Raw genomic sequence first — 25,568 nt, 5'->3', positions numbered from 1 at the left:
ATTACTTTCCGATGAGTCGACTACAAGACAGACATAGAAAGTAATATGTGAATTAGCAGTCGAAGGCACCCTGTGTCATTTATACACAAATACTAGAGTTACCTCCCCTTGTTATTTTGAGTTCCTAATCAGAAATTAACAAGAGCGTGGGTAAGCTGTCTGTGACTATGGCGCGTTACATGTGTCAATACTCTGTATTTAAAAGGACAGAACCATGACATGAATACACATTACATTAGGAAAAGAGCGAAACTTCACGATGAACCTTTCACTGATTGGTTTTCGGCTTAATTTCTAAGACAGAGTAGGACTGTTTTCTGTAACGTTTCGCCAACTCCGAATTTATACATGATCTTATCAGAACTGTTGTTGTGGTGAGTATAAATGGACTGTGCTACAGAAAATGAAAATAAATACAGAATTATTTCGATGATAAATATTTCAATATTATCTACCAAGGCCCGTGTGCCCACGAGAAAAATTAATTACCCTCCCCAAGCGATCTTTGTCCGAAGTACAAACAATAATATTGCGTTCTGCACAGGTGACGTAAGCTTTGTAAACTGAAAAAGATAACGTTGAATAAGTTGTATATTAATACAGGGCATTCAATACCAACATCGGAGTACATGTTATGTCTACTTGAATTAGTGGTTGTCTTTGGTATATCTTTGCCATTTTTTTTATAGACAGTGATGTTCAATGTAAACTTTACAGGATCCACTGGATTGAGAGGATGTAAGAGAACTCCGAACACATCCTGTCTTTTCACAGGATAAAGATATTATCAACTCAGACAGTTTGGTGTATAAATGAAGGCACAATATGAGATACATTATTGCAGGATTGTCTAGCATCAGCTTGTTCAATGAGTTTCCCTCTTGGTCTCAGGTCTTCCTGTGTACAATAATTAACACTATGCATTAATTAAGGCATATAGAGACCAATAGATAATATTCCTATTAATCAAATTTATTATGAATTCCAAATTGCGGTTAGATAATGGGAATAATCCTGGAAATAGGGTTCTCTATCGTTGTTGTTAAATAAAAATTAAATAAATAAACGAGTAGAATATCAGAGGCTGATGTGTAGGATATACGTAGGAGAGTCGGATGTGTTATAGAAGGTGTAAATGGAGGAGGGAGTTATTTGTAAAGGGTGTAAACAGGGGAGAAGGGTGTTTAATAAAAGGTGTAAATGGAGGAGGCACTGTTTTGTATAAGGTGTAATTGGAAGAGAAAGGTGTTTTACAGTGGAAGTAAATGAGAGAAACAAAATGTGTTTGATAGAAATTATTAAAGGAATATAAAGATGTAAATGATTGATAAAGGGTGTAACGAAATGGAAGAGAGACTTTTTTTTGCAGAAGTGGAAGAGGAATGCTTTGTAGAGGGTGTAAATGGAGTAGACAGTGGTTTGTAGAGGGTGTAAATGGAGTAGACAGTGGTTTGTAGAGGGTGTAAATGGAGGAGACAGTGGTTTGTAGAGGGTGTAAATGGAGGAGACAGTGGTTTGTAGAGGGTGTAAATGGAGGAGACAGTGGTTTGTAGAGGGTGTAAATGGAGTAGACAGTGGTTTGTAGAGGGTGTAAATGGAGTAGACATTGGTTTGTAGAGGGTGTAAATGGAGTAGACAGTGGTTGTAGAGGGTGTAAATGGAGTAGACAGTGGTTTGTAGAGGGTGTAAATGGAGGAGACAGTGGTTTGTAGAGGGTGTAAATGGAGTAGACAGTGGTTTGTAGAGGGTGTAAATGGAGTAGACAGTGGTTTTAGAGGGTGTAAATGGAGTGGAGGAGACAGTGGTTTGTAGAGGGTGTAAATGGAGTAGACAGTGGTTTGTAGAGGGTGTAAATGGAGGAGACAGTGGTTTGTAGAGGGTGTAAATGGAGTAGACAGTGGTTTGTAGAGGGTGTAAATGGAGTAGACATTGGTTTGTAGAGGGTGTAAATGGAGTAGACAGTGGTTGTAGAGGGTGTAAATGGAGTAGACAGTGGTTTGTAGAGGATGTATATGGAGTAGACAGTGGTTTGTAGAGGGTGTAAATGGAGTAGACAGTGGTTTGTAGAGGGTGTAAATGGAGGAGACAGTGGTTTGTAGAGGGTGTAAATGGAGGAGACAGTGGTTTGTAGAGGGTGTAAATGGAGTAGACAGTGGTTTGTAGAGGGTGTAAATGGAGTAGACAGTGGTTTTAGAGGGTGTAAATGGAGTAGACAGTGGTTTGTAGAGGGTGTAAATGGAGTAGACAGTGGTTTGTAGAGGGTGTAAATGGAGGAGACAGTGGTTTGTAGAGGGTGTAAATGGAGTAGACAGTGGTTTGTAGAGGGTGTAAATGGAGGAGACAGTGGTTTGTAGAGGGTGTAAATGGAGTAGACAGTGGTTTGTAGAGGGTGTAAATTGAGGAGACATTGGTTTGTAGAGGGTGTAAATGGAGTAGACAGTGGTTTGTAGAGGGTGTAAATGGAAGAGACAGTGTTTTGTAGAGGATGTAAATGGAGTAGACAGTGGTTTGTAGAGGGTGTAAATGGAGGAGACAGTGGTTTGTAGAGGGTGTAAATGGAGGAGACAGTGGTTTTTAGAGGATGTAAATGGAGTAGACAGTGGCTTGTAAAGGGTGTTAATGGAGTAGACAGTGGTTTGTAGAGTGTGTAAATGGAGTAGACAGTGGTTTGTAGAGGATGTAAATGGAGGAGACAGTGGTTTTGTAGAGGATGTAAATGGAGGAGACAGTGGTTTTTAGAGGATGTAAATGGAGGAGACAGTGGTTTGTAGAGGGTGTAAATGGAGGAGACAGTGGTTTGTAGAGGGTGTAAATGGAGTAGACAGTGGTTTTGTAGTGGGTGTAAATGGAGGAGACAGTGGTTTGTAGAGGGTGTAAATGGAGGAGACAGTGTTTTTTTAGAGGGTGTGAATGGAGTAGACAGTGGTTTTGTAGAGAGTGTAAATGGAAGACAGTGTTTTGTAGAAAGTGTAAATGGAGGAGACAGTGGTTTGTAGAGGGTGTAAATGGAGGAGACAGTGGTTTGTAGAGGGTGTAAATGGAAGAGACAGTGGTTTGTAGAGGGTGTAAATGGAGTAGACAGTGTTTTTTTTTAGAGGGTGTGAATGGAGTAGACAGTGGTTTTGTAGAAAGTGTAAATGGAAGACAGTGTTTTGTAGAAAGTGTAAATGGAAGAGACAGTGTTTTGTAAAGAGTGTAAATGGAAGAGACAGTGGTTTGTAGAGGTTGTAAATAGAGTAGACAGTGTTTTGTAGAGGGTGTAATTGAAGTAGACAGTGGTTTGCAGAGGATGTAAATGGTTGGGAAAGGTCAGGTGTTATGAAGAGGATATGAACGGAAGAAAAATGTGTTTTATAAATGGTTAAGTGAAGAAAAGATGTTTTATAGAAGGTATAAATGGGTGCAGCAGATGTTTGATAAAGGGTGAAAATTAAGGAGAAAATGTAAGATGATATAAATGTATTCAGAGGAGAAAGATGTTTGATAAATAGGGGGATTCATGGAGAAGAGAAAAATGGTCTAGAGATTAATTTAGACAATATATCATTTTTGTTTAGAGTTTATATGTTAGAGAAAGAAGATGTGAAAGAGCAGAGCATGTTGCTTTTCCACTAGCCATATGATTAACAATATACTTATTTAACATGCATAGATGCATGTTGTAGGGACCTTGCAACCCTGCCTATGTTTTCTCTCTAGATTTGATGATAGAGCCTGTACTACACAAAAGATGGAGAGTAATACAGGCCCGATGAACCTCTTTTTTCCACTAGTTACATAGTAATTATTGACACTGTTTGTTGAACAAGTAAACTGTGGATGAAATAAATACTTTGAATCTTGCTATGCCCCATGATTTCAATATATTACTGTCATGTGGTTGTGGATTATGATCAGTTTAAACATATTTCATTGAAAAATGAAACAGTAAAAAGATCAATTTTACCAACTTGGTTCCAGATCTGATGTAACATGGAAAAGGATGTGATAAGGACACCTTCCTTCCAGGAGGCATCTGACCTCCTCAAAGTCCACCTTCAGAAGAAACACCGCATCAAACGACGCTCACCTTGCCCTTCTCAACCACCTACTAAACAAGAGATTCGCAATGAGGCTGCAAGGATTCTGGATCAGTTTCTTCAGAAGGAACTTAAAGAAAACAAGGGCAAACACAGGAGACCCCTGATAGGTACATAGTATACAGTATAGCTGGACATTGACTCATAATTTCAATTTAGGTTATAACATCATACAGTTATTTTTTGAGACCCTGCTCTCAGGAAACATTGATATCAGGACATATTTAGTGTCAAGCTTACTTGAAAGGCCAACTCTACTCCAATCTTCTCATGGGGTCACTTTATTTTTTTATGATGTCTTTTGTATCTCCCTTAACTTTTCTTTATAGCTGCAATATGTAGTTCCCGAAAGGACTTGTTGGAATTTCTCAAATATCTTATGTTGGCTGTCCTTTGTTGACTTACAGTGTTGACAAGGAAGTCATCTTGATTTGTGTGGAAGTTTGTTATTGTTTTTCCTAGGTATGTATATATATATATATATATATTGGCACCCATGGTCCTTAGTTAAGAACTTGCAACTATATGATTCATTTATTTATTCATATCTGTCAACACAACAAAATTTGTTTTAAAAGAAATTGATGTAAAGAAAGGACAGGGAAGAAGAGGAAAAATGAAGTGCACCTAGTACTTAAGTCCCTTTTTGATCTCCTGTGATGGTATGTGTATCCCACATTGTAATTATTTTGTTATCTCTGACAGGCACAGCATATCAACAGGTGACAGATGTAGATGTTACAGAGGAGGAGTACTACCTCCACAACTCTTATCACTCCCACCAGGGGGCACCACTGTCTCCTGACAGCTCAAGCGACAGGCAACAATCAGTTGGCAACTCCAGTCATGCAGGTCATACCTCTGTAATTCATTCCCGTGGACCCTCTGAACTCTCACATGCATCGTTGACCTCTGGTAAAACATCATCTGTGATTCATTCGCGCGAAACGTCAGAACTTTCTCGTACTTCAATTAATTCTGCTAAAACTTCCATCCATTCGTTACTAGCAGATAATGAGGATATACCATTTGCTGATGATTATGACACAGTGCCTCGGGCAAAGAGTTTGCCACCAAATCTGTCCCCAGCTCATAGAATCGATAATAATGTTATGACAACATCATACTCTTTGAGTCCCTCAAAATTAGAGAATTTAGACAAAAATAAAGACATTGATGATTTAAGGTTAAAGACAAAAGATTCAAGGGTAGCACCCAGGCCTGTCAATGGAAATTCATCATCAACTGTTATACCAAGAGGGCGTCAACGCTATAGATCTGGGTCTTTATCATCCTCGGATACCGAGAGTGAGGTAGTATCACCAGAAAGGAAGAAAAAATCTGTGTTTAAAAGAGCAAAAGAAAGATTGAATAGTGTGTTGAACAGAAGCAAAGACAGAAAGTCTGATGACAGAGATTGTGATAATGTAACGAAAAATGGGAAATACACTCAGAATAAAAAAGGTGGGGCTAAAGTTTTGGAGGAAAGACATACCCACAAACATGGCCATATAGAGCAGCATCATTATACAGATGGGGAGCGAACAGGCTTGGTGAGGTCTCAGGAAATCTGGGAGTCAACTGACATCACAGACCAGGAACATAGCAAACGAAAACACATTGACAAGCACAGCAATGTGAAAGAGAGTGCTGATCTGTCCAGTTCAGCCAAGACATCTGAGGGCGGAATTTTCAGCAGTCTCCGCAAGTTGACCACACGCAGAGGCAAGAGGTCGAGGAAGAAAGTTCCAGGTAGGTAATCTATTAAGGTTTACAGTGATCCAGATTTTAGGTTTATGAGCTAATCTTGAATGGAAATGAAAAAAAAACTCTAAAAATAAATAATAATAATAATTTCATACATGTAAATGTCCTTAAAAGTAAACGAATTTCTTGAAAGTCTGACTTTGGTTAAGTTGGTTATGTTTCGGGCAGACAATATCTGTTATGTAAAATGTATATAGTAACAGTTGTATAACACAGAAAAATTAGACCATGTTCAGATAGGGAGGGTTTACATTGTCTTAATTTTGTCATGGTGTATAACATATCATCATCATCATAGCTGTATCAGTTGGAGAACAGAACGGTTGTGATATTGTCTGCACATCTGATGCTTAACTGGGCATAACATCTCTCAGCAGATTCTTTATATAGATGTGTTTTATGTAATGTTGGCCTGATTGAAGACTGATTTTGCTGTTCCCAGTGTACTTAAAATTCCTGTTATATATAAAATTGTATATTTTCAATAAATAACTGTTCAAATTTTATGAAAAAAATGATATAGGGATATTTTCCTACTACAAACAAAAAAACAAAGATTGTATTGACTGTTTTTAATTTAAATGCCACAGGATCAAAATCTGCAGATTTTAACATGATAAAGAAAAAGAAGGGTAAAAAGGCATATCTAAGGAACATCTCTGTTCCTGATGGACCAATTAGAGATGGGGAGAACAGCCATTTTGAGACCAGCTTTTTCCAGATGGATGGTCGACGAACAAAACATACTTCTCATGTGACCTCGATAGATGATGTTGGGCTTAATGCAATTAGAAATCTTGATATTGGACAAAGGTCAGAACCAATGGACATTGAAGGACAGGGTCTCCATGGTAACCAGTCATTTGCTTTAGACTATGACATTGAGGAGACGGAATTCAGAAGGAGGTTACCTACAGGAGAAATAGATATTGAAAGAAATGTTCACCAACATCAAACGATAGTGGATGATCTTGAAGTGGATGGGAATACACAACCTGATGATGAAGGTAAATATATTTATAGATAAACGTAGAGTAAATATAAATACTGTAGAATTATTAACTTTGGTGGGGGATTTATTTTCAGTGCATTCCTGGTTACTCTCAATACATGAAATGATAAAAAGATGAAAACTTAATGGGCTCTTAATGAGCAAGATTTATCCGTGAAAATTCATATTTTTGTCAAACCATGAAATTTTCTGAGTGGAAAAGTAGGATTTTACAATATGCAGGAGGACTATATTAACCAGAAATGTAGTTACAAATGTAAATAGGGTAACCAAGGTGATTGTGGTAACCAAACAGAGTATCCAGTAAACAATTAGCAGTTATTGATTTTGGAAGCCAAGGTAAGAAGGGCTTTAAAGATGACAGCAGTAAATGAAATAAATATCTTCCTTGTTAACAATGTTAACCAAAGGTAACCATAGTTGATAAGGTTGATAGAGAAACCAACTTCATTGTGGTTACCATTTTACCTTGAGAAATGAAATACATTTGTATAACATACTTCAGGTACCATAGAGGCTGTGGTAGTCAAGAATTTTGCAGTAAAAAATGTAACTAGAGTAACCAATGTCATTGATTGTAATTATGGTCAGATGGTAATCATAGTGATTATTAAAATTATAGTATCTATGGTAACAGAAATGTTTCAAATTACCAAACTTACATGAGATAGCTTGTCTGTTTTTAAAGTAGATCTTTTTTCATATTGATGATTCTCATTTGATAAATGCATTGAATTTCATTGTACCTACTATGAATAATCAATGCACATCATGTGTAAATGTTATTTAAAAACAAGTCGTAAAGAATCCATGTTTTATTGTAAACATAAGCTAAGTAATGAAAGCAGAAATTCAAAGCAAAATTTCATTGAAATGGTTTGATACATTGATTTAAAGATGATGGGCCAGGTTTAGCGGAGGGAGCTGTAGGGAATCTAGAAGGGGGAGATAATGCTACACAGGAAGATAAGGAGAAATTGTATGGAATCATAGCTGAACGACTAGCAGAGATGGGGGATAGCTACATGGCTGGAGCTTCAGGGGAGGCTCACCCTGCATCACCTCGACGAGCCTCAAGTACAGCTCAGGCATCCCTGGAAGCTTCCTTTGATGTCAGAGATGGTATGTATATATTCAGACCTCAAAATCTGGTCATTTAGCAATTTTAATTATTGTAATGTCAGTGATGTTCTACAATGTAGTTTTAATGAATGAATATACCAGTCTAAAACTGAAAGGTGAAATATGATTTGTATTTTAAAAAGGCTTTTATGGTAATATCCTCATTTTCATTCTCTAAGGAAACATTGTTTAATTTCTTTTTGAATAACCCTAATCTGGCATTAAAATTTACCATTAATTTACCATTAAAATTTACCATTAAAATTTCAAATGAGGAATCATTTTATTTTTGTCAGGTGATGGTCTCAATTCATTAGAGAGGGAACTTAGAGACAGTTTGCGAAACTTTGGAGACAATTTCAGTGTTGAGGTATGTACATAGTTTATTTGTTATTATTTGATAAACTTTTCCTTTGAAATGATTAAAAACAAACTTCATGCTTATATTCATCACTTTTGCTGGCTTGTATGGAAGCACGAGAGGGGTGTTACAGTTTGAGGAAACTGAAGAATCTGTGAAAACCGGATGTGGTCTGGTAGGTGACCAAATACATTTCAGGTTTGTTTGTGTAATCAAAACCCAGATGTCTAGGAGAAAGGCAAGTATATTACCACTCGCCACCTTACCACCTAAGATTACTACCTTTCCCAGATAATGATACTTCTGTTAGTAAGATGATTACTTACAGAAAAAAACTCTTGTATTTTGATATTCCTTTGTTATTTGTTTATTGGCATGTTGGGTTTATTGTTCTACCAATAGCCAGGATCATTGTGAGGAGGGTTGCCTTTAAGTAGCTGGTAGCTCTCTCAATGTACACCATACAGTGACTGAGGAGTGCGGGCTCATGTCATTCAGAGCAATGAGGGTAAAGTGTCTTGATCAAGGACACAACCATGTCAGTATATGGTGTTTCTGTTAGTGCTTAAGAAACCAAGATCACCCAAATTAGGGATCATTGTCTCACACACATCATAATCATGTTCATATTAATAAGAAATACTTCGAAAACAAAGGATTCTCAACATCCATTAATAGATGTTTTCTGTAATATAATGTGATTATTTTTATTGAATACTTCACAGTATTTGAACAAGAACTGAACTGGTATTTGACATGTCAAGAATGTCAGTTCTCAATCATTGTATTTTCTGTAATTTTGAAATTGAAAAAAGTTGTCATTTCATGTAGGGAACAGAAGTTAAGCTATAATTATTAATGTGAACTATGACTATAAAAGTGAAATGCGATCGTAAAAGTGAACTGTGATAATTGTAAAAGTAAGCTATGATAATTGTAAAAGTAAGCTATGATCGTAAAAGTGAACTGTGATAATTGTAAAAGTAAGCTATGATCGTAAAAGTGAACTGTGATAATTGTAATCTTTATCTTGGTCACAAAAAAGCCTATCTATATGAAGGTCAAATTATCACCCTTGAAACACTTGTAGCATCCAGTGTCAGCTGAAGTGACCGAGGCAGCAGTGGACATTGTCAAACAGGCCACTTACAACTCATTCACTGATACCCTCAAACGTGCCATTGGAGATGAGGTTGGTTGGCACCAGCTTGCTACACTATTCTACATCACAAAGAAAACAGTTCATGCTGCAGGTGCAGGTGGTGCAGTTGCTCTCAAGGTTAAGGAAATGAGTCTACGTTACCTAGAGGATAAGTTTGCTGGCTGGATTGTTGACCAGGGTGGATGGGTGAGTGTTATTTTAAACTGATATTCACAATGTTTATCATCAGTTGGCAAAAGTCCATCTGAGTCTAATGATGAGAATTCATTGTAAACATATATACTTCAGTGGTAATCTTACCAAAGTGCTGAAGGTGTTTTTGCATAAGTATTATTGCACTAATTGTCGCTTCTGTATATGGTCATTATGCAGCAATTATTACGGAAGTGATAATGTGCTTATATTTGACAGCACAAAATTAAGTATGTTTACAGTATCTTTGTGTTTGTTTTAGTTACAGCTCAAATAACAGGCATACAGCACTTGTCACTCAAACTTTGAGACTTGGATATGAAGATAGATTACTCACTTAAACTTTAAGGGTTGTGTTCAGTACATGATAAACAATTCTGTAGTGTGATGTTCAACATCTCTGTCAGTGGTTGTTGTTTTAGATCTTCATTTCATAATTCAGGGTTTTCCATAATTTTGTTAGTAGTAGGCTGTGTAGTGAAAGTAGGAGGCTTGCGAAGCAAGCCGACCCGAGCCGCAACACGGCGAGGTTGGGGTGGCCTGCTGTGTACGTGTAGTCGTGTACGGAACATTATTACAGATGTGGATTGGTGTAGGAGGACAAATGTTCAAAGAAGCCAGTCAAATTGGCCGGCGAACGGCTCTTATGGAAAACCCTGTAATTATTCTGATATTGTGTCATCACAAGGTTAAGACAGATTAAAACACTATGAAGATTAGAAATAGGTCATTGTATAAAACTTTGTGGTTCAGTGAATCAGAATAGAATATTAAACTATAAAGAAATTGAAATAAAGATAATATATCCATATAGCCATTGACAACTTCTTGTATGGATGGAATGAAGGCTTTCACACCATCTATTAATCATTTTATCCTCTAAAGTCATCAAATTATGCATGAAGTACCTCTTGGGAGTATCACATACTGTTCCATAGGAAGTGTTTATGGGTTAATGTTTAAGCCAAAGACATTTCATTTTTTATTGTCGTTGTTTATCTGATAGGCAAAATTTACAATAAAAAAGCAACCTGTGTTAATGAGGATGGAGAGATTGGAACTCTCCTTTCTGTGAGGATGGAGAAATTGGAACTCTCCTTTCTGTGAGGATAGAGAGCCTGGAACTCTCCTTTCTGTGAGGATGGAGAGCCTGGAACTCTCCTTTCTGAAAGGAGGGAAAGAATTAATCTACTGTTGATCAAGGATATTGTTGTTAATAAAGTTTCCTTTCTGCATTTTCACAGGACACTGTTCTGGAATCAGAGAGTACCGACTCTGAGCTGGATTAATCACTCAACTGTGTTGTTTGTTTTGTTAAGATAAAATGAAGTGTTACTATGGAGATGTAAAAAATCACACTGTTACTATGGAGATGTAAAGAAACAGACTGTTGCTTTGGAGATGTAGAAAACAGTTTGTTACAATGAAGATTTCAACAAAAACAAACAAACATATACTATGGAGATGTGAAAAACAATCTGTTGCTGTGGAGATGTGAAAAGCAATCTTAATGTGGAGATCTACAAAACAAAGTTACAGGAAGTCGTTACCAAGGAAACGTGGATTGAGGGAGTTTACATGATACACTGTTATAATTTGTGGCCTTTAATTTTGTTAAACATTCAGGGTCATACACTTTCACTTTCCAGGTTTGGATTTGTACCAGACTTTCTCCCCTTTGGTATGTACATATTGTACATTAGAATATGAAAATATAAAACATATATGTACCATTAAGTCACCTCAAGTAATCTTTAGGTCTGAGTTTTACCTGATGAGCTGAATAACAAGAGATTACATATAAACTTTTTAAGAATTATAGTTAAAAGTTTAAAAGGCTGCTCATTTTTGTTCTGGAGGTATTTTTATTAGAGGTGAAAAGCATCTTGCCTTTTTATGAGATTCAGTATATGATAATAATGAAGATCATGGGAAAAATATGCCTTATGATTGTCTACTGTAGAGCTTCCCATGGCCAATTGGCGTTGCTGTAATTAACAGTTATGGGTACTTTAGTTTTGATTCAGAAGTGATTTTAACAAACTACTTTTGTAGAATGTATATTTTGTTAGTAAAAGTAGGAAATGTATTTCAAAATTGGCTTGATATACAAAAAAACTAAGACAGATGATTAATTCATATGAAAAATTTCTCGTCATAATACACTGTTCTAAATTCAGCAGTTATTGCTGAGTTAAACCTACATGTTAAATGTAAATACCAAGTGTTATGGCAACAGTAAGTGTTCCTTTGATAACAATGCTAACAACATATATGACTGCTTTGGAGATAAATTGGAACTGAACTGATGATGAAGGGGAGGTTTTTAGTGGAAACAGCTGTCATCATGAGGAAGAGTGCAAGATATGCCAGTAGGAAAGAAGCTTCAGTTTTCTTTGTTTTTGTTACGAAATTTATCTGAACAATTGGTGTTTATGTGATATATTTAATCAAGATTAATGTCCCTTCTTTAAGCCAACACTATATCTAAGCCAAACAGAACAAGCATGTTGGCCACAATTTCCTTTTTTATTCAATAACATAGTATTACTAAAGTAATTCAAAATTAATCTAATTGAATTATAAATCTTTTCATACATGTATGTTTTTTGATAGGATGATAAAAATGTCTAAATTCAAAAACCAGGGCCAGGTCCTCATCAAAAGTCATCAGATCATTTGATTGGTTTGAGAAAATGGTTCCCTTTTAAATAGCCTGAGGGAATATGTTGTGTAGTTGTTGGCAGCAGATATCTCATTTAAGTAGTATCTGTTACAATGTGTTCTAGAGTATGAAATATTTTCACTTGTGATCTCACTTTTTACGTTGTTTTTAATAAAATCTTTGTTGGTGCAAAAATCAGATGTTATTTTTTTCCTAATGTTTTTTTTGTATATTACATTTTTCTCATTTTATTTTGTGTGAATTAAAGATGAATTTTTTGTATCTAATCTCTGTGTGACAATATATTATATTGATGCTGGAATTCTGCAGGATTTTAGTATTTTTTATCTGAAACAGTGCTGGTACTTAAACAGAATTTTAGAAAACAGGATGTACAATGTATTGATTTTTCTCATATGATGTTTTAGTCTCCCAATTTATCATGTGTTGCCTTAAAAAGGCAGCTTTTTAAAAATCTTTATAAGAAGTATGTTTCATTGTTTTATGATCCACTAAGTTTCCATATGACAACTTGATTTCATTCAGGTCAATAAAAAACAAACATCATTCATTGCATCCCCAGTTAAAATTCTGACCTTGAATTACATTATATCTTGAAGGTCGAAGTTCAAATTGATTTATCAACATTGTAAATAGAAATTAGTTTCAGCATTATAATTTTAGCCAATCAAATTGAGAATACAAATACTACATAAATTGTTGACAAGACTCTTTTGGTATTGTATTTCATAGTGGAAGGTCAAATGTCAAGTTTATATAGATGTTGGTATATTAAGGTTGTAAGCTGAAAATTGGTTTTTTGGGATAATCAAACTTTAAGTGAATTGTTGCTTTCTGTTACAAAGTGTATCAGTATCTGTAATCTCTCCATTGTGAGGTGGTGGTACAACCATTTCTGTTGAAATCACATCTATTCAGTTGTTGATAGAGAAAGTTAAATCATAGCATAATACCAAAAAATATTAACAGTATTTAAAATATATATTAACATTTTAAAAGTTTTTTACTATAAAGTATGGGCTTTGTCCTTCCCTATTTCAGCAAGCGGAATTAAACTATTCTGGAGGTTGTATAGACCTAAAAAAGTAATGTGTTGACTTTGGCTTTGATTTGTTCAATGAATCTCTTTCTTGGGTTCATTTAACATCATATCCACCTCAGGAAAAGTCAATAACTGGTAGATATTTGATATTATTTTATTGAAATAAAAAATAACATTGGAACAGCCAATCAGAACAGTAACAAGTAAAACCTTCATGATAAGAGTTAATCCACCAACGATTCTAACCCCACTTATATACCCAATTTAACAAAAACAATTGCACCTGCATTATGTTTACATTGTACATATACATTTGAGTTACTTCCCCTTTCTGTGATCTCTCCACATTCCTGGTCCAGTGGTGCCGTATTCTTTGTTTAAGTTACCGGTGTCTTCATTTTGCAATAGTCCTTGCTGTGGCTGCAGCCTTTATTTCACAATGTCGATTTTATTGTTGATGAGCAATTACTTACTTCACAATAGGTGATATGGTTACCAACATCTTATTTGATATTTTTGACAGAATTCAACATTTCGTTGCTTGATTTTAATGCCATTAAGGCTATGTTCATTGATAAGTCAGTCTCCTATACTGTTTTAGTAATTATAGACGCTTAATGTAGAAATTGTTATTTTCAAAGGTTCTTTTAGCCCACCATCATCAGTCCGTAGTCTGACTGTCTGTAAACAGTTCAAGTTATTGCTGTCTCTTGAAAAGAGGAGAAACAATGTTTCTCAAACTTAACACATGGGTTCCTTTTGGTTGTTTGTTGCGTCCAATTAATTTTAAGGCTGGAATTTTTACTATGAAAGTTTCTTGGGAAGTACTGCATGGATAGGTTCCCATTGGTCTGCAGTTGTGCCCATTTGATTTCAGGATTTATCAGAAAAGCAAAATGGCTGACAGGTAGCCATCTTGGATTTGTTGGTTAAAGATTATCATCACTATTTCTGTAGGGAAATTTGATGATTTCATACAATTAAGGGCAACAACATAGGAAAGAAGGGAACGAGAGTTAAAAGATATTTTTTCTCTTTTTTTTTTATCCAGTTTTTATTGACAAATACAGACCAAACATTGGTTGGCACCAAAATCCTTCTGGGATCTCTTGTACATTAATATACCCACCCATACTCACTGGTTTTCTACCTGTGAAGGAGTGTAGGTGACATTGAGCCTTTAATGTACCTGTTGTGTCTTAAGGGTTTGTTTTTATACACATTTACACATTTATTTCAGAATTTCTACAGGGGTACTTGATATGTTATACATACCCATTACTCATAGAGTGTGGTTGGTTGGGGCAGTGGTAGCACACTCACCGAGACATCTGGGTTTGATTTCCTAAAGATAAGGTGAGATCTGCCGACCACATGAATTTCCATGGGTTCTCCACTTTTTCTCCCACATTAAGACTTTTTAATGGGCTTCCACATGGGCCAACATTAGTATTCCCTTGGTTGCAAATGTAGAGTATCTGTTGGGTTTAAAGTAGCATGTGATTTTCCTCACATCAACTTTGTTCGATTTTTTTGCCAAATGTTAATAAGAAAAAAATATGTGTTCATGTGGCTCTGTTTATGTATGTTGTGTTAATAGATATCTGTGATTTATTTTTGTTAAATATATTACAACAAACCTTTAGGAGAAATAAATTTTGACAAGTCCCTGTGACTGAAGTTTCTCCGCTTCACACATGAAACACTGATCTGTTTCTATTTACCTAATCTCAAGGAGGCTTTGTTCAGCTCAATTAATGTTGTGGAATCTCTATTCCAGAAGAGCAATTTTATTCACCAAGTGAAAATAATATAAAAAAATTATGAATTGTACTTTTATCGTAGAGCCTAACTTCTGTAATCCAAGTCCTGTATAAACCAGAACTTTAACGAGCTGGGTAATTACAGTTCATTTACATAGAGTGGAATATTTGCTGAATCTTGCATAAACACTGTCTTCTTCCAAGTACAAAGTAAACAAAGTAGAGTGTATAAAGTCCCTTATAAGAATATTTGCATATTAAGAAAATTATTATTATATTTTAGACTTTACAAAAAATTGTTTTTAAAATTTTTTAAGTTAAATTCTATTGAAAGACATGGGCAGTAATCAGAGAATTATGAAGGTTGTTTGAACAAACTGGTTTTGACGTGAAAGAAGAGAGAATCTGTGATGGTGTTACTGTATGTAGAATAAAATTACTGTGATAAAGCTATATCACTATTTGAAGGTTAACTACTTTCCATATCAAAGTGTACTATGAAGACACCATGAGTTTGTGTGTATGCTGGGTTTACTGCCCCTCGAACAGTCAAAGGCAGAGGATCCTTGTAGTTGCTGGAGGCTACCTCAATAAACTATGTATATCTGTTGCATGCCATTTTGAGGAATTTTGGTAATGTCTCTTGTCCAGGGATACAACCCTGACAGCACAAACTAGTCTGTTTCCAAGCTTCCTATGAAAGGGTTAGGGAGCATCAAACATGCACCTTGGAACTCAACCACAGGTTATATAGGCCAATGTTAACATTGTAACAGACTGAGATATAGCAACCTCCCAAAGCACCAAGGGAGGAGGCTGGTTGGATAAATGAATTTAGATGTACCAGTATGTAATAATTATTCTTACTCTGAAGGAATGAATGTTTTTTAGTGGTGTACCTTATATATCCTGCAATAAGCCTAGTGGGGCCACACGTAACTTCAGACTCAATGTCTGAAGATAATTTTTTGAGAAATTGCTGTTGACATAATGTACTGGAACTGCAGAATATATGAATGGGCTTTTTACCAGACATGGCTTATTGCAGGATAAATACAATAATTAACAAGTTGTTATGTTAGGTTTGTTTTAGCTGCTCAATTAATAAAGTGCTTACTTTCACGAGAGACCTTGTAAAGTTAAAGATCCCTGTGTTTATGTATATCATTATGTTTACATTTTATTAGAATTGATGATTAAATATGAATATTTAAAGGTGAATGTTGTGAATACATTAAAATGTTGAATTGTTAAATATGTGTGTTCAATATCATGGGCTGTGAAAGATAAAATCCATATTTGATAAAAAACGTGTTTGTATTCTATTGTATTATTTGCTGTATTGTTTTTAAATAACCAGGTGAAGAAGTTTTCAAAACTTGTTTGACTGAGACAGAATAACACTTTGTGTTATTGCATGCCCATTATTTATTATTATCAAAACAACTTACTTCCGGGTGTTTTCCTACATGTATTTCAATACTTCAAGACCAGTTTGAAACATTGAACTTTTCCTGGAGTTCTTTATTGTTTTTTGAATGAAACTGTACAAACAATACACAAATAAAATATCATGTTTCACCAAAGATTAAAATCAGATATAGCTGAATATTTAATTCAATTGCAATTCTTTGTAGGGTTTGTCAGTGATGATAAGGGCCTTAATTATAAAACCTGTGAGGTGGCCATGGAAAATCCATATTGGTAGAATGAAATGACACTTTATGATATAGTATCTGGTTCGATTCTGAGGTGGCCGTAAATTTTGGCTCCGATAGATCAATATTTTCTTTCAATTACATGTGAATCGAACCTGTTTATTATCATAGAAAATAATCTTAGTTTCATGCGAAAGTAAATCTGACTTCATGCAACAAGTTCAGCTTTAAGATTTAGATACATTTTTTAGATATTTAGATCATATATAATGAGGTGTAAGAAAAAGGCCAAGCCTTGCTGTCTCATTGTATCAGGTGTGTTTATTACAAGGATACTGGAATGTATTGCTGGATATTGTTAGAATTTGTAAGTAATTGTTCTGTCCACATTTCTCATATGAAATATATCTGTTTTGAAATGACATATGAATTCTTAGAATTAAAAAAAAAAATTATGCTCATTGAGACTACATGGGAGATAACTTTTAAACAATTTTTTTGTAGTATATAAGGTAGCTTATAACCTTAAGAAAAAAACATATGTAGCTGATAAATATTTGGTCTTTATTGATCTAGATTCAGTGAAATAACTAGGAGGGAATTTATTTCTTTAATCTATAAATAACTAAAAGAGAAAAGTTTAGTATTGAATAAAAGTTTATTGATTATGTATTGATTTTGAAAACTTAACTGTGATAGTTTGGCCAGGCTATTTCAAATTTTGGTATTCTACACTCAAACCGGCATTCCTCAAGTGACACAAAGTGGTTTGCAGACTTTGATGGCCCTCCAAACCGATGAAATCTACACACTTTGGCTTCTGGGTCAAAGTACCAGAACGGATGATAAGACATGTACTTTCCCACATCCATCGGTTCCAGACATCCTGTAAAATATTTAAACTGCGTTATCACAACTGAAATATATAGAAATGTTCAGATGAATTACTACAATATTGATAACTAAGATCACGGATCATAGCTTAAAAGTGACCAATCAGAAATACTGATACAAAACTAATCAAAATAAAAAAAAAGTAATAAATATAACATTTAACTGTGTCTTTCATAATAAGAAATATGTGCCCCGATATTTTACTCGGATGACTTTTCGTGAAAGAGTTGATTTCTTGGATGAGTACCATCTTGGTATCTCTTGTGAAAGGTACCAAGACATCTGCCACACTCATGAAATTCATATGTTTATGGCTACTTTCTGGACTTTGATAAAACAGTTCTCATCGAAGGGCGATAACTCAATCAATGACAAAAAGTTCGCGACATGTATATGTTATCATGGAAGACATGATCAGATATCATCTGTATACTGATCACTCTATGAAAATCATTTTACCTATTTGGTCATCTATTAATAGAGATTAAAAAAAAAAGGGAAGAACGTCTGGTGTCTGGCGTTATTGTTTACAAACTGTAAACATTTTTTAGCAGTAATACTATTTGAGCACATTTTTTTAGTGCCAAAGGCATTATGTTAAAGTATGATTGTGTAAACTATTGCAGTTTCTGTATTCTGTTTATTATGCAGCAATCCTTTTGGATGCACAGTTATCATTGTACTAATTTCTCCAAAAAGGATAATGTGCTAAAACTTGATAGCTCCAAATAAAATGTTTACTGTGAAATATCAACATCTGTTCTACATTGATTACGAAGTAAAGCAACATTTTTAAAAATTGATTAAAAACATTTTTGTATTTCTGTATTAAAGTACATGTTCCCTTTGCAGCAGAAACATTTTTATTATGCTGGTTCTAACTTTGGGAATCAAAGACAAAAATGAATATGTTTCATACTATATGCAATCCTCTTGAATCTCTATCCTCAAATATTATATTCACTGCAAATATTTGCTTACTTTGGGTAATTGCTGTTGAATAGCAGATGGCAGCAAGCAAGACAAATGTGATATGGGTAACTTGTATCATTTTGTGGACTGGCTCAGCTGAAATTTAGAAACAAAATTTTGAAATTTGTCTCTCAAAGGATACTGATCGTCACTGAATCTTTTATTGAATTGTACAGAAATTGAAATGATTGATAAACATATCAATGTCTATCATAAATATCAGGAGAATTTTGAAGTTTATCCTCTATTTCCCATATTGAAACTCTCCTTTCTTTTGAGCAAAACTGAGTGTTCTACATCCATGAATGCACTGGGTCAAAATTTGCCAAAATTCCCATGTCCAAACAGAAAGATTTTGACAATCGTTGTTGAGCTCCATCCTTCTGCCCCCAGGGGACCAGACCCTCTTTATACAAGACTGAGTCCTCTCCACCAATGATACTTTGAGTTGGATTTGGTCAGAATCATTTTACAGAAGAATTTTAAAGATCTACCTATATTTCCCATATTTGGCCCCACCCTCTCTGCTCCCTGGGGCACCAAACCTTTCGTATATAAAGAAAATGAATCGTTACCAAATGCCAAATACCAAATAGTTACGACCAAATTCAAATACAATAAATAAGCTTGTCCTTTTGACTAGGTAAGCTGAAAAGGTAAATTGTGAAATTGCAGAAGAAAACTTTATGAGGAATGTCCACAAAACAAATTTTATACTCACTTATTGCAAATGTTTTTTCTGTCCCCTGTATATTGGTACGACTTCTGCTGCTGCACTGCCGTCAGAGTTATAGGTAATGATCAGAAATGATATCATCCTTTTAAACTTGTTTGTGTTACAATGTGTTGCTTGTATCATTAATCAGTGTTATATCTGGAATCAATTACAAATACAAAATGTCACCCTTGACATCTCCAAGAAATTCTCTGTATTTTAATTGAAATCATTTAACCAAAAGCAACAGCAGTTGTCGTTGAATCCTTAGGGCGTAGTACCATTACAAATACATGTATTACAATATTTGTATTGAAATGGAATTCATTGAAGCAGAATGAAATACAGGAAATAAAAAAAAATATTTCAGGAAATATTTATTTATTTATCAAGAGTCCCAATGGTCACACATGATCATTGATATTTGATAATATGACAAAGACTTAGAAATCTTCTTAACAAAGTAAAATTACTTAACTATATTGTACATTTAACATACATGTAAAATGTGCATTACATTAAATCAATGTCCCATGTTGATATTTCTATCCATGTTTATATCATTTCCAAAGGTAATTTAAAATAATGCTCAAAAATGTTTATTTTACATTGTATATAAAAATAACATAGGAAAGTTGACCCCATCAGGGAGACATATTGTCATCCAAAGCTGATGATTTGAACCAAATTTGGTATTAATCATCATTTTTGAGAGGACAGTCATTTCTTAAAAGTGATGCTTTTTGATCCTGAGGGAAGGATACTTGAAGGGGGAAAGCATTAAAAATTTGTTGGAAGATGTTACTCTTTCTAGATGTATGGGAAAATTTCAACCAAACTTGAATCATTTAGATAGATTGGACACCTTTGGACAGGGGTTGGGATTTCAATGTGGAAATTGGCTAAAATTTCATTTTAAAATAATACGGTGTTTAACACGTGTGTGTATATCAACCAAATTTGGTCTGAAGAATTACTAGGGAGGGCAATGGCTAAGAAGATTGCTTGTTAAGTAAATTTGACCATTTTAGACATACACATAAAGTCCTGAAGGTCAGCCAAAGGTGAGAGGTGCATACCATCAAATTGTCATCGTTTCACTAACAATTTTATCCAAGTTTGAATAACTTCCAAAGGTAGTGTCTCTATGGGAAATTTCCTGATATGATGTTTCAGCAGTTTATCAGGTCACCTGGGACAAAGTCTGGCTTAAACTGTTGTCCATCCTGTGTCTGTAAACTTTCACATTTTTGAATGAAATTTGGCAGAAACCATCAATGGCGATAGGTAAACAAAACTTGTAAATTATATGGTTCCCTTCCTCCCCCGTCGATCTCCCTTCTGCCAGTGGCCAGAGAAGGACCAGAAAGGGTCAATCAGTTGACTGTAATTTCAAAAGCTTCTAAATATCCAAATATGGCAGAATCAAAGGATTCTTCATGGATGGAAGGTGCTTTATAACAATTGTGAATTTCATGACCCCAAGGTCTCACATTTCCCCTTGAAGAGGGTGTAAAGTTTACTTTAGTTTATATCAGAACATCACATTTGTAGGTCACCCAAGACAAAATCCAAGGGCGTCATATTGCGATCCTCTATTGCCCGGCATTGTGTGTTGTAAAATTTTAACATTTTTTACTTCTTCTGGAAAACTCCTGACCTTATCTCAATGAATTTTACAGAAATCTTCCATGGTTAAAGATGCACTTAAGTTGTAAATTATATGGTCCCAACCACCAGGGGGCTGAGGGGCAGGGCCAAAAAGGGTCAAATTGATGGAAGTATCCTTCTCAAATTCCATGCATGGTAGAACAATACAATTCATGAATGAAAAGGCCTTCAGATGCTTTAGCAAAACTTATTGACCCCAGAGTCACATTTCCTGCTAGGGAGGGCTTGGGCAAAGTTTACAATGGTTTATAAAGGAAAATTGTATTTTGAGCATTATTTGTTTATTTTCTGTTGGTAAGAGTTGAAACAAATTATTAGTTTAAGAGGATAGTTTGATGTGATGCACATATTGACCTCTACTGACCCCCAAGGGCTGTTGTGCTGGACCAAAAAGTGGTCAAATTGACTTAAATTTGACTCTATGGTTGCACATATCCCGTTGGGGAGGAGGTCAGATTTACTGAAGTGTATATGGGAAAATTACATTTGCATGTGAAATGTACTTAAAGTTACATTTCTATGACATGCTACAAGAAGTATTGTGACTCAGGTGACCGTTAGGTCACTTGAGCCTCTTGTTGAGTATGATATCAAACTTGATTACAATTGTTGTTTCAGGATGACAGTTTGACGTTACCGAAATGCACATACTAACAATGGCCATTTCCTAGCAGCTGATGGGCATGCCCAAATGGGATTAAATTGGTCGAAATTAAAAAAAAAAAATCTCTGCAGCACCTAAAAATATAGGTAGATTCAAATACTTTTGATCATCACCAAGATTGCAAATTTCATGACTTCAATATCACACTTTCAAAAGGGGACAGATTACAGTTAACTGTAGTTTATATAGGAAAACCACATTTTTGAGCATAATTTGTGTATTGTTTTGTTAATTTATTTTGGAAATTGATCAAACTAGATTAGAATTGTATAGGAGTATAGGATGATAATTTGATGCTATACATATATTGACCCTGGCTGACCCCCAATGGCTGATAGGTCAAATTGACTGAAATTTCAATCAAATACTCTTTATGGATGGAGTCTGTTGGGGCATGTAAATTTCATGACCTGAGTTGCAACTTCAGTATAAGTCTTCTGTCCCTGAGCAAATAGTATTTCTCCTTGTCTTTTCTGTATACTAGATATTCATTCCTAGTGTTTCCATTTGTGAGTTCACTTAGGAGGCCGTTTAGGCCCCTGGGCCTCTTGTTTTAGATGTGACACTTGTTTTCCATTTAAGTATCAGTTAGTGGAACAGCTGTGTTTAATTTGTACCCTCTGATGATATGTCTACATAGTACATAAAGTATGGGGACTTGATTATGGAGGAGGGTGGGACCATATAGGCAAGCAATGTCCATCTGCCCGTCTGTCTGTCCATCCATCCATCTGTTTGCAACCCCTTAATTACAGAATGATTTCCCTTTATTAAGATTTTGTGCCTAATAAAGTTGTTTTCAGGGAGCATTTATCAATTTCACTGATATTCTTGTTTAATTTCATGTGCAAGGTATTTCATCAAAATGGCAACCACCGAGACGAAGTTGTCCTTGCCCATCTTCAGATGGGCCATACATACCTTACACATTCATATATGTTGAAAGGCAAAGATAATCCTAGGTGCATAGGATGTGATGAGCTATTCACCGTTAAACATTTTTTATTGGACTGCATTGACCTTCTTTCTACTCCAGAATGATTTTATCGTAATATTACAGGTCTAAAAACTCTTTTTGAAACTGCTGAGATTTGTAAAATTCTAGGTTACCTGAAAGATGTAGGTCTATTTAACAGACTATGATGTACCATTTTAATCTTTTGTGATAATATACCCATTTAGATTTTTTAGCATTTGTCTTTTAGTTTGTTTGATGTTTTTGGATCGCTGTGTGTTTTTACTGGTTGATGGCCTCAATGACCTTTTATGTGTTGACAGGCTTTAAGAATGGCATAATAATGACAATAATTTCATCAAAACACAGCTGTAATATCTCCTATTGTTACTTCTGTGTCATTTCTAGGAAAAGACTGGTCTCCAAACTGTTCCCTCTCCACGGCCTCCCTGGAACAGTTTCCTCTCCTCTGACCTGCCAACTGTTCCCTCTTCCACACATAACAAATACATTTCTGGTCTTGTTTCCTGCATACATGTATATTGTTTATAGAAAAATCAATTGTAGCTAGTTATAATGATATGATATTTAATGAAGAATTGATCTAGTGAAAAAAAGGCTAAAATACCAGATATTCAACAGAATTTTATTTTTCCTGTGTTTATTTGTAAACTCAGTTTTCATTATTGTTAATATGGAGTAATCTCGAGAAAGTTTTGGTTTTCACATTCTCTCTGGCATTCCTCAAGTGATGAGAAGTTGTTTGTAGACTGTGATGGAACAGCAAACCCAATAAAGTCACATTGATCAGTTCCATGATCAAAGTACCAGGCAGAATAATGGATCATATCATTTCCCAATTGTCTCGGAGTGTCCAGACATCCTGGAAAAATATTGATAAAGATTAGTGTCGATGAACCATAACACATAGCTCACAATTATTTATCACATGATCAACCTGTTGTCTAGAAAATTCACCCATGTTATATTTTTGCATATGTTACTAGTGTAAAATATTCTGGAGCATTTTTATTGGTTGTGCTAGTGTGATGTCGTCTTGAACAATGACCTTATACATAAATTATAAATGATGTAACAAATGGGTGTGTCTGTTTCATTTTGTCCTCCACAGTTTTACTTTAAATTTACCATTTCTGAGTTATGTGATGGAAAAGCATCTTAAATTTGTTATTATGATAACCAGGTCTTATAAAACTTGTCACGAAGCTTTAATGGTCAAGGCGGTCAAAATTTACACTTCTAAGACACGTTTAAAAAATCTCATTCACAATGTGATTTTGATTGAAATTTTGGAAATCAGTATCTATTACAGACGAGTGATAGAAAGATATCTTTAAACAAAATGTATACAAAAATTATTGTAATTATCAGCTCAACCTTCAATAACATTCCTGATGTACCACATTTATGAAGCATTATAAGATATGTGTTTTAAAATGAATATAAATTAAAGATGTCTCCATGTTCATTTTGTAGAAAAAAAAATCTTTAAGCTTTTGGTGTGTTTATAAGTCTGATTGGTTTATCACAAAGTCAACAGACAGGGTCAATTTGGTTTGGGGGTTCTATTGTAATAACTGTTTTTTTGCCTCAGTGAACAACATACAGGAGGCACAACACATGCTAGCCAGAGCTATTTTGATATAGTGCCTTATTGCCCAAGGACACAACAATACAGACTGGTAAGGGAAACACAAATGTCCTGTGTGAGGTTCTTCAGACCATGTATGTCACATCTTTACCCTGAGGATTCCAAGTCAGATGTTCTACTGGTTGAGCTATTGTGACCTTTGTGACTCAGAAACAAAGTCTGTAGTTAAATGTATATAACAATGTCTGAATTAAGGTATTGTAATCTGAATTTTAAAGATAAAAAAATGGAAAAGAACTGCATGCTTACTTGACTGGAGTGCAGTTGAATAGCTGGCTAGTGTAAGCATAACGTATGTTATCAGTAGAAGCATTGTGTCGTTGAGTTCTTCAACTGAAACAAAAAACAAGTGATTTTTGAAAAAAAGTGATGCAAGTTATTGTATCATCAAACTGATATGAAATGATGCAAATCAACCTGTGTTTGGTAACATGAAGTACAATGTAATAAAAAGAGACCAATGCATTTTTTGATAAAATTAATTTCATAGTTGTTGATAGAAATGACTTTATTTATTCTCCAGAGGTTTTCAGTGAAACATTTCAAACTTTTAAATTAGGAGAAAAGATCAAAGTTTTAGTGTGTAAAAATATTGTCATTGTCTGATTATAACTGACCTGATGATAAACTTGACCAAATTAATGTTCCTAATCATCTCCTCATAAGTCACTGTTGTTGTCGTCCTGTGCTTGGTATTAGTGTATTACATTATTATGTACCATGTTTATATATGCATTATCAAAATTTAGAAAATATTCAAAAGGTTTACTAACTGATGCTTGAAGTGATTGGTTGAAATTTACATATTGACTGATTTTTATGAAAAACGGCACATGAAGGTGTTGTCTGATACGACAAACACAACAATCTTACTGGACAAAATGACTGCCCTAACGGACAACTGATAAGATGAAATTCAACTATTGTTTAATTTGTATTACATTTCTTATCAATCTTAATTTAACATTTTGTTCTTCAGTTACAACTGCGGGGAGGGGGTGGGGGGTTGTTTGGAGGACATATGTTATATAGTCAATTAGTACTTGTTTGAAATTGTTGTATAACAGATCTTGAATCAATCCAACATACAGATTACCAGCAATAACAGTTTTAACTAATGGTCCAGTGCTGCGGTGTGAAAATATGGAATTTGGTACAATAGAACTGAGGATCAGCATTAG

General features: G+C 34.8%; 1 protein-coding gene across 1 annotated transcript; it reads left to right on the top strand.

Annotated features, from left to right (window-relative positions):
* The first annotated feature begins 216 nt into the window (after positions 1–216).
* Positions 217–12,956, top strand: LOC132559600 (uncharacterized). Its single transcript, XM_060224235.1, has 8 exons — positions 217–374; positions 3,961–4,189; positions 4,785–5,831; positions 6,437–6,853; positions 7,756–7,980; positions 8,277–8,350; positions 9,432–9,689; positions 10,940–12,956. The coding sequence occupies exons 2-8, from the start codon at positions 3,973–3,975 to the stop codon at positions 10,982–10,984; spliced, it is 2,283 nt and encodes a 760-aa protein (XP_060080218.1). The 5' UTR covers positions 217–374; positions 3,961–3,972; the 3' UTR covers positions 10,985–12,956.
* The last annotated feature ends 12,612 nt before the right edge of the window (positions 12,957–25,568 follow it).

Source organism: Ylistrum balloti, unplaced genomic scaffold (assembly GCF_031769215.1).
Source record: "Ylistrum balloti isolate Yb309-2 unplaced genomic scaffold, AGI_CSIRO_Ybal_v1 Utg370946, whole genome shotgun sequence".
Taxonomy (NCBI): Eukaryota; Metazoa; Mollusca; class Bivalvia; order Pectinida; family Pectinidae; genus Ylistrum; species Ylistrum balloti.
This window is presented reverse-complemented; position numbering and strand designations above follow the sequence as displayed.

Excerpts from the sequence above, each read along its gene's own strand:
- LOC132559600 (XM_060224235.1), top strand. The coding sequence starts at position 3,973 with ATGGAAAAGGATGTGATAAGGACACCTTCCTTCCAGGAGGCATCTGAC. Across the intron at positions 7,981-8,276 it reads TTCCTTTGATGTCAGAGATG|GTGATGGTCTCAATTCATTA; the intron begins GTATGTATATAT and ends TATTTTTGTCAG. Across the intron at positions 9,690-10,939 it reads TTGTTGACCAGGGTGGATGG|GACACTGTTCTGGAATCAGA; the intron begins GTGAGTGTTATT and ends GCATTTTCACAG.